Below are 9,674 nucleotides of genomic sequence, written 5' to 3' on the forward strand. Positions count from 1 at the left end.
TCTGGAGGGTGGTGGGGGAGCGGTGATTGCCTGAGGTGAAAAGGGCCACTGTTGCCACCAAAGTGGAAAATGAATGCTGGGCACAGATGCCCAGGGCTACATCCAAGACCCCCTTCAGGTGGGGGAAAATGTTAGGAGTAACTGACTGTGGAGCTGAAGGCTGAGGAGAAGCGGGATGGGATGATGGAGGGTGGGATTTCAGAGACAGAGGGCCCGGACGGGGAGGGGAGCAAGAGGAGCCCTCGCCCACCTGGGCTCTGGCACACAGCGCTGCAGTGCGTGCCCCTTGGGGTAAAGGGAAGGGCTGAATCAGAAGCGGTGGACACCATGTGACCAGTGCTAGGTGACATAAGCAGCAAGGGACCACTCGGCACATCTTTCTGGATTCAGTGCAGCCTGCATGCTGAGGGAGAGGGTGTGCCACCCCACCCTTCTGGCATCCAGGGCAAGGAAAAGGAGTCACATTTTCCTAATTGCATGCTGCTTCTATCTGCCAGCCCACGTGAGGCCTGTCAGCTTGAGTCAGCTGCCCCGAGGCCAATTGCACCTGCGTGAATCCATGGGGTTAGTTCCATGAGACTGGGGACCATACCTTGGACGCTCGTAGGTCCTGCCCCTGTGGAAGGCCCCTTGGCAGACGTCCAGCAGGCCTACCCTGACCACACCCTGCCCCTGCTTCCAGGCCTTCCTTATGGGGTCAGGATCCGAGAGCACAGAGGACCCAGGGCACAGGGTTGGCCCGGAGCAGGCTCAAATAAAGGGCAGGTGCGCTTGTGACAGTTGGGTTCAGGCCTGAAGGCCATGCACAAGACTAATGACACCTATTATTAGGTGCTTGTGCCTGGAAGGCACCAATGAGATGCTCAGGAATCAGTAACCGTTGATAACAGTTGTTGTGACTCTAAGGGCCCAAAGGGAACTGAGTGTGAGCACGTGGGGGCGGGGCCTGGTTTGGTTTTCTTTCTTACCACTTCTTTCTTTCTTTCTTTTAACAAGGCCAACTGATTGCAAATGGGCTCAGAGCATAAACTTCTTCCCACTGATCCTGACACCCAAAAGGTCCATGGCAGCCCAGTCCCTGGAGGTCTCATCTGCAGCCTGCGTGACCAGGAGACGGGGGTGGGGCGGTTGGCCCATCCAGGCCTGGAAGTGCGGCTTTGTCCCCAGCGATTCACCGCAGCATTTCTCAAAGTGGGGTTCCCCAGCCACCCACATCAGACATTGGCTCACAGTGTGGACTTTTAGGTGCCCATCCCGACCTGCCAAATCTTCATCTCTGGGTCTGAGGCTTAGGCATCTGTATTTTAAAGGGTTGAGAGAGGGATTGAAGGGGGTTGCTGATGCATCCCAAAGCTTACCAGCCACACGGTCATGTAGGCACTCACCAGCCACCTGGCCCCAACAGGAAAGTCCTGATTCATTAGGTCCTGCCCCTTTTGGCCTTCCTATCAGGCAATTCAAAGTCTCCAGGCCCACGAGTTACTGATTAACCCTTCGAGTAAAGAAATAATAATAACAGAGGGGACACTGAACAGCCGGAAACAAGCCGGGCAGTCCTGGGAGAAAAGGGACACAGCTGCTGTCACAGGCCGGGGAGGCTGGAGGCATCCGGCACAGGGTCAGGATCCACCCAAGTCGGGGAGGCGCTGGCTGACACTTCCCGTCGATGCCCAGGTGCCCAGCAGGCATTTGCCACCGGCTCTGTGCCCACGATGTCCTGCATGGAAGCCCAGCAACAGCCGCCACCCATCTCCGCAGGAGCTACTGCCACCGCCACCGTGACTTCGGGGTCCACTGGATGTCACCGTGGCTCCACAGAAGGCGACCTGGAGTGCCTGGTGTGTCGGGAGCCCTACAGCTGCGCCCGGTGCCCCAAGGTGCTGAGCTGCCAGCACACCTTCTGTGCCGTGTGCCTGAAGCTCCTGCTGTGCGTGCAGGACGACAGCTGGGTGGTCACCTGCCCTCTGTGTCGAAAGCCCACCACTGTCCCTGGAGGTCTCATCTGCAGCCTGCGTGACCAGGAGACGGTGGTGGGGCGGTTGGCCCAGCCATGCCTGGAAGTGCGGCTCTGTCCCCAGGGGCTGGCGGGTGCCACAACTTCAGAGGCAGGGCATCACCCCAGCTTGGCAGGAGAGGACGAGCAAGACACGGCCAGTGCCAATCGCGTGGCGGCCCGACGCCTGGCAGTGCACCTGCTCCTGCTGGTCCTGCTCATCATCCTCATCCTGCCCTTCATCTACCCAGGCGTCATCCGGTGGGTGCTGGCCATCATTATGGCCCTGGCCTTGCTGATGTCCACCCTGTTCTGCTGTTACCCCCACAGCCAGGGCAGCCACTGGCCCTGCCCCAGGACTCTCCTCTGCAGAGAGCGGAAACATAGCCAGATTGCTTCCATCGCCTGAGAGGCCCGGGCCCTGGCAGCCCTGGCAGCCCCTCTGCCTCTTGGGCCCCCTGACGTTCACTGCCAGCAGGGTAAGAGGCTATGAACCCTGGGAGATGACTGCCAGCCGGACTTGCATGTCAAAGCTAGGATGGCCGACTCGGGTCAAGAACTCTGTGCTGGGACAGTGGGCTCACCCCTGCCCTTGGTGTAGCGTGGCTAAACTGTTGGCGGGTGGGGAGGAGGCACCAACTGCTTGGATGCCACAAAGCGGAGCTTCCCGTAGCTCTTATTCCATGGCGCCTGGTTTCCTGTGTCACTTGATGAAAGTACTGCAGTGTTGACCTCAGTGCAGAACAAACAGAACCACGACTTTTTTTTTTTTTTTTTGCAGTTGATGTGGCTGGTTTTATTTTCTTGGTTTGTCTGGTGCTTTGTTTGGGGGGCAGTCTGCGCACATTCCTGACTCTTCCACAAGACCCTTCTATCTTCCTCCAATGTCATTGCGCCCATCCCCACTCACGGAAGGCTCTGTTGTTGGGATCTCCCACTGAGTCGGCCCCAGGGAGGGATGCTGCAGGGAAGGATGCTGCTTTTGAGGCTGCAGGGGTCCGTGTTTAGCAAGCAAGATCTGGGGAGGCAGGAGAGGCAGGGGACTGGGCACTGCTCTCAGCATCGACACAGGGACTCTCTGCTCTGACTCATCAGCCCCCGACTTAAGGGAGAACCTTGGGACTACAGGATTGTCCCTGTGCACCTGCACAGCGAGTGCAGCTGCCCTTCGGATGCGCAGTCCCTCACTGCAGAACGCAGTCTTTATGGACGGTGTTGTATTTGTTAATGCATCTCGTGTCCCTGTTTGAGCTCTGTCATAAAGATAAGAGGCCTCATAAACACAACGGTCCCCACCAATAACCCAGCCTCGCCCTGAGAGTCACAGTGTCTTCTTTGTGACCACTTTTGCTGCTCCACAGAGAGAAGGCATCTGCTGGAGGGAAGGACCTCCCGTGGGGGTCCATCGGGACCCAGCTAGGGCTGGACTTGGGAGTGCAGGGGAACAGACAGCGGAGGCGACACATTATTTTCTTCCAAAGGCCACATAATTGGGAACAGACTTGGAAACTCAGAGGGGCTCTCCAGGCACCGTGCACCATCTTTTCCTGTCTCTTTCCTCCTGGAAGGATGAGAGTCCCCAGCTGAGCACAGTTCATGGTGTCAGGAGTGGGGGGGGGGGGGGGGCTGAGCCTGGCTCCATGCTCATGTGCTGCTGAGCAAGGGCTTTTATTCTCCGAGCTTCCTTTTCCCCTAACTGAGCTAGTTGGTCTGAATTATTACTAAAAGTCCTGGAAATCTCAAGAGCAGAGAACCCCACTGGGCCCCAGAACATCAGACATGGGTCATATTCCCTGTGGACACATGCAAAGAGAAGTCTAGATGTGTGTATGCAATCCATTATTCTTTAGTTCTTCAAAATGTTAAATGTTTTCTTATAAGGTACTTGCTAGGCAACTTCAGGTACCAAGGAAGAGTGTGTGGGCCCAGGTGGACCCACGCTTGTAAGCTGGGCCACGTGGGCTGAGAACACCCTGTCTCCAAAGGATAAGTAGATGACCAGACCACCTCCCAAGCTGGCCTTGGGCATGTGCAGTTTGGGATGGCAGCCAGTTGGACAGGGAAAGAACATCTCTCCCCACTCATCCTCCACTCCTGTTCTCTCCAGTTCTTGAGTCCTTCACCAAGACAAAATGTCGGAGTCCAGCTCCAACAGGGGGTCTCAGGAGATGAACGGATGGTGAGATTAGGCGAAAGGGGGGTGAAGAAACAACACAGACACCAAAGTGAAGGTGCTGAATCCCAATCCTTACTTGTGAAATTAATCATATATACTTTTCATTTTGGCAGGCTCATAGGTACTTTGTGGTTACAAAACAGGAATCATTATTCAAAGAAACAAAGTATTACGTAGCTACAATTAGAATAGAAGAATGTATTTTGGCTTATGCATAAGCAAGCATTTTTCCTTTCAGTTCACGTTTTGCTTTGAGCTGTTTCTGCTTAGTTAACTTTTAATAATAGTTAGAAATGTCCCAGACTATTGGCCTATACCTTGACTATTCTTTCTTGACTTACTGTCTAGAACCGGTGCCATGGTTATGGCAAGTGGTTAACTTGAAAAAAGAGGCTATTAATTTTAATCAAACAAGAGTAAGAGCACAAACCATTGTGCACAGGAACAAGAACAAGTTGCCCAGTACTAAGCACTAATCTGTCTTCTTAACATTAATTCTTCTTCTCTAGATTTTAATTTAATTTCTCAAAAACTTCCTTGACAGGAATACAGGGAGTTTTTCATTAAACATTAACAGTTTACGTTCCACAGCTGAATCATTGCATTTAGAGCAAACAGATTTATTCTTTAGAAGTAGTTGCATTAATTGGGAAAGTCATGATTTTTCCTGCATACTTAATGGTCCTATGAGAAGCCGCAACTATACTTATTAAAGGAATACAGAAACAAACCAGCCCATTCCCAGAAACATACTGTGCTCCTCCAGAGGATGGACGCCTTGCGCCATCCACCTCAGTAGGGCCTTGCCATTGCCTGAGTCAGGGGAGGGGCGCAGCAACAAAACCTCCACCAGAGCTTATGAATAGGGGTCATCATTATCGCACTCTGAGGATCGGAGAGGGCAATTCCCCTCCCTAAGGTTACACAGTCAGTACCAGAGCTCTTTCTGCCTCGTTGCACGGTCTCCTTTGTAGGAAGCTCCAGAACAACTAAGATCCCGGACCCCGCTTGAGAGCTTCGGAGAGACTGATTCCATGGAGAACTCAGGAACCTCCAATTTCCTGGTGCCAGACGCTCAGAGAGGCTAGAGAATTCCAGAATCTGTTGTCTGTGCTAACGAAAAGGAAGGAGATTGATAAAAGGAGGACAGCCCTCCTGTACACATTTACAGCAGGCACCCACCTCCCTGGCAGGGAGCCAGCTGGCAGGAACATTGAAGTCCCAGGCCTGACACCCCACCTGCCCCATGTTTGCCCTAAGCAAGCTACTTTACTGCCCTGGACCTCACCTTGCAAGGATCAGAAGGGCCCTAGAATAGCCAATCTCCTGCCAGACTTCCTGCACATGGTAAGTCCCCGACCAGGGTACCCCCTTCAAAGCCCAGCTGGTTCCAACCATCTTCTGGCCCCTGGAGGACAGAGGGCACCAGAGGCCAGTATCCGCCTAGGAAGTGGGCAGTGCTGCAAGAGGATAGGAGAGGAAGAAACCAAAGAAGTGGCCCAGAGTCCAGGTGAGCTCCGGCCCAGGGAGAGGAGGAAGTTGAGGAACTTCCTCAGAGCCTTTGTCCCTGGTCTATAAAGCGGAGAGGGTAGCAGACACCTCCTGGGGCCTCCGTGAGGATTCAAGATACTGCCGATGGGAATCCGAGTCCTGACAAATGAACTGCCTTCATCATCGATCCTTGGCCCTGGGGGGCATGGTTTCTTGGGGCTGTTCATCGTGACAACCAGCAGGATCCCAGCCTTGATGGTGGGGGAGAGCTGACTTTCAGGGCAGGTCCACAGATGGAGGCGTACGTCTCTGCTCAGGTCCTCGGGCAAGGTCCTAAGGATGGGGAGGAGTCCAGGGCACGGGAGACAAACTCCAGCTCCATCACATGCGTCTCCCTCCTCCCGGCTTGGCTTGAAGTTCAGCCTCACCACTCACCAGATGCCCCATCTGGGCCTCACGTTCTTCACCGTGAAGCAGGTTCCAGTGAGCATGTCACAGGGCTGCTGGGGGAATTCAGGAGAGCATGCATGTTGGAGCACTGAGATCATAGGACGTCAAGACAGGAGGGGGAAGACAGAGACAGAGAGATGGGGCTGAGTTCTAGAACGCTCTTGCAGAAAGGATGAGAACAGAGTCGCTATTGAAACCTAGGCCCTAGAAGAATGAAGAGACAGGAAAAGGGGCTGTCCAGTTGGGCTGTTGCTTCCTGGCTGACCAGGTGTCTGGGACAGAAGGCTGTGGGAGCCTACTTGTCTCGTCCCCCATAGCCACTTTCTCAACTCACCTTGTGGCCCTGATTCATGATTGGAACCTCTTCTCAAATGGCCGGAGGAAGTGTTTCAGCCTTTGCTTAAAACGATTCATTCGTTATGGCAAAGCCGAGCTCTGGGTACCTGGTACCCCCAAATTCCTGTGCAGTCATCCCCAAGCCCACCTGCGGCCTAACTCACTCTCCTCCAGGGGTCCTGGAGTGGCCAAGAGGCAAGTGTTTGGAGGCTGGAGCATCTGCATGTCTGTGTGTGAGACCCCACGTGGAGCTGAGGATGGGGAGAGAAAGAAGGGGGGCCACACCCTGCCACCGTACCGCCAATCATCGAAGGAGTCTTAATTTAAGCCTAGTCTTCCAGGTGGTTCTGAGGTATATTTTTCAGGGAGGGGGTTAGGATATATTTAATTAGTCATTTTGTACTCTCCTGGAGTTTCACAGAGCTTAGAACAGGCCTGTACCCACCCGCCAGGGTCTAACCAATCCCCGTGTCCAGATCTTTGCTTTCCCAGACTCCTTTGCAGCCAAGGGTGGCCATGGGACCCAGTCACGGGATCCCAGCAAGGGGGTTTCTGGGAAATATTTTTTCTCTGACCATGGGAGAGAAACCCCTGGGCAAATGCTCAAGGGAAAGCCTCCTTTTCTTTCTTCCTTCCTGTTTTTGCACACAACGGCTGAAGGATCTGAGGCTTAGAGCTGAGGACGCCACCTTGGAGCCCCAGCATGGTCCAGTGAAGGACAATAGCTGTCGTGCTGAGGATGCCGAAAGGTGAGAGGAGCTCAGGTCCCCCTGACGTCCTCGAGGTGTTGACTGATTCCAGAACCCGTCACCTCTGGGTTTTATGTTTGGTAAAACATCAGTCATTAAAATGTAGTCAGCATTTCATAGGCAGCCACTGACCATTCTACTGGAAATGTCCATTCTAATGGCTGGGGAGAGAATTCTGACTGGTGACCATCTTCTCCCTCGTGGGAGGATTTTTCCTACAAGCAAAGCCAACCCAGAGGAAATTGGGAATGTTTGACCACATATGTATACCACTTTTACTTTTGATTTTCTTCTCCTTATTTTGTTTTGTTTTTCTTTTCTTTTTTTAAAAGCATGTCATTTTATTTGGCTTAGTGTTTTCAAAGGAGATGCATCATTGACATCATTGCCATAAATAAAAAACCGGGATCATTTGCTACTATAGAAAGTAATCAAAATATATAAAATGAAATCAATGCTGGTAATAATTAACACTAAATGCAAGGCGGATCCTACATTGGATTCCAGGACCATGAACACAGGAGTGGGGAAACTGGTAAGTTAGTATGTGCTTTAACCAACAGTCCTGTACCAGGTGCCACCTGTATCATAGTTAAGGTTATATAAGATGCTAAATTGTGGGAAACAGGGTGAAGGACAAACAATTCTCAGACAAGAACTGTCTGGATTGTCTTTGCAACTTTCCTGTCAATCGTCAATCTAAAATCCTTCCCCACAACAAAATTTGCTAAGTCAACAAATACCATTATTAAGTCCCTATTCTAGATGGCTGAAGGTTCAGGGTTAAGACCAGTTTCCATTTCATTTAAAAGATTAACAAATGTTGAAAAAGCATTAAAGATTTGGTTATTCTCAACAGCACAAGCATTCAAGGATATATAACTTTCTCATAACTTTCTTCAAGGTGATTTGACGCACGTGCACACACCAGCCAAAAGTATCTCTATGCCCCAGTGATATGGGTCCCACACATTACAAAATATCAGATCGGGGACAAGCGCAAAGCACTCTTAAATAAGGAGCTGGTAGAGGTCATCTTCCATACCTCTATCTAAAGAGATAAGGCAGCAAACTACAAAAGCCTGCCTCACGCATGAGAATTATGGGGGGAATATGAACCAAATGACTTTGACTCCCGACCTCTGCCACTACCTCTGCCCACTCCAGTTGATGGTTCAATTAACAAAGAGCTGCTCAGTTCTTTGGATCACAGATGCCTTAGAGACACAAACTAGAGGTTGCTCAGCAACACAACATCCATGGTAACCTACGTGCCTGCGACACCCTCTACCTGGCCTTCCTCCACAGGAATGTCCAGTCCCCCCCCCCCAAGGAGAGCCCTGCTTTTTTCTGAATGTCATGGGAAAAGAAGTGACCATAAACATCCTTCTGGAACATTCAACCTGAGGTTTAGCACAACAGCGTCCTGGGGACACTCTTTGGGAAGGGATATAGGGCTACCTTCGGTGACGTCACCACAAATTCAGTTCCATTCAACAAATATTCAGGTCAGCCCAAGCCCCAGGACAGACATTAACAGGATGCAGCAAAGGAAGCTTCTTCCACTGGGGATCCATTATCTGCCACTAAGCTGTCTTTAAACTTGTGTTGGTATTTAGGTCTGCAGGAAGGCAGGATTGCAGAATGAGTCAGGCTTGGGTTCAAATCCCAGCTCTGAAGCTCAGTGATCCCAACCACATTATTTAACTCCTCCATGCCTCAGTTCCTTCCTAAGAACTGGGGCTAATGACATCAGGTACTGCATCGAATTAAGTGATATAAACAAAGTATGTCCGGAAAGCACATATAGCCAGTCCCAAGGGCAGTGCTCCTAAACAGTATTCATGGTTATTTCTATAATTTAATTCTAGGAGAATTAAATCCAATCACTTAGTCGTTCTAAACCCGATGGATCATCAGACTCACTAATAGGGTCTTTGTTAAACAGTAAAAATTCCTAGGCCTCCACACTTTTAAGAAATTCTAAATTGGTGGGTCTGGTGGGAGACGGCCCAGTAGCCTATGACTCCATTATAGATTTTTATTGGGCCTAGCCCATACAGAGTAGGTGCCCAACAAATACAGGTCCTTCCCTAGCCTGGACTATCGCAACACCTTCCTAACCAGCTGCCACTGTCCACTTTTGTCCCTCTGATTTCCCTATGGGCAGCCAAATAATCCCAGCAGCTCAGGAGGCTAAAACAGGAGGATCTCAAATTCAAAGCTAGCCTCAGCGATTTAGTGAGGCCCTGTCTCAAAATAAAAAAAAAAAAAAAAAAAAAAAAGGACTGGGGATGTGGCTCAGTGGTAAAGCACCCCTGGGTTCAATTTCCAGTACGAAAAAAAAAAAAAAGGTGAGATCATGTCATTTCACTGCCCAAGCCCTCTACAATTCTGCAACCATAGCCTCTCAGATTAGATAAGATGCTACAATCATAGTTCCCAACCCAAGGTCAAAATTTAGAAATATCCCAGTGGG

At 51.0% G+C, this 9,674-nt stretch overlaps 1 protein-coding gene across 1 annotated transcript; it reads left to right on the forward strand.

Moving 5' to 3' along the window:
• The first annotated feature begins 1,534 nt into the window (after positions 1–1,534).
• On the forward strand, positions 1,535–3,568 carry Rnf186 (ring finger protein 186). Its single transcript, XM_046418890.2, has one exon. It carries the CDS (start codon positions 1,713–1,715, stop codon positions 2,400–2,402), a length of 690 nt encoding a protein of 229 aa, XP_046274846.1. The 5' UTR covers positions 1,535–1,712; the 3' UTR covers positions 2,403–3,568.
• Positions 3,569–9,674: the final 6,106 nt, after the last annotated feature.

The sequence above is a fragment of the Marmota monax genome, unplaced genomic scaffold (assembly GCF_021218885.2).
Source record: "Marmota monax isolate L192 unplaced genomic scaffold, Marmota_monax_Labrador192_F-V1.1 WCK01_AAM20220418_F8-fsc00008, whole genome shotgun sequence".
NCBI lineage: Eukaryota > Metazoa > Chordata > Mammalia > Rodentia > Sciuridae > Marmota > Marmota monax.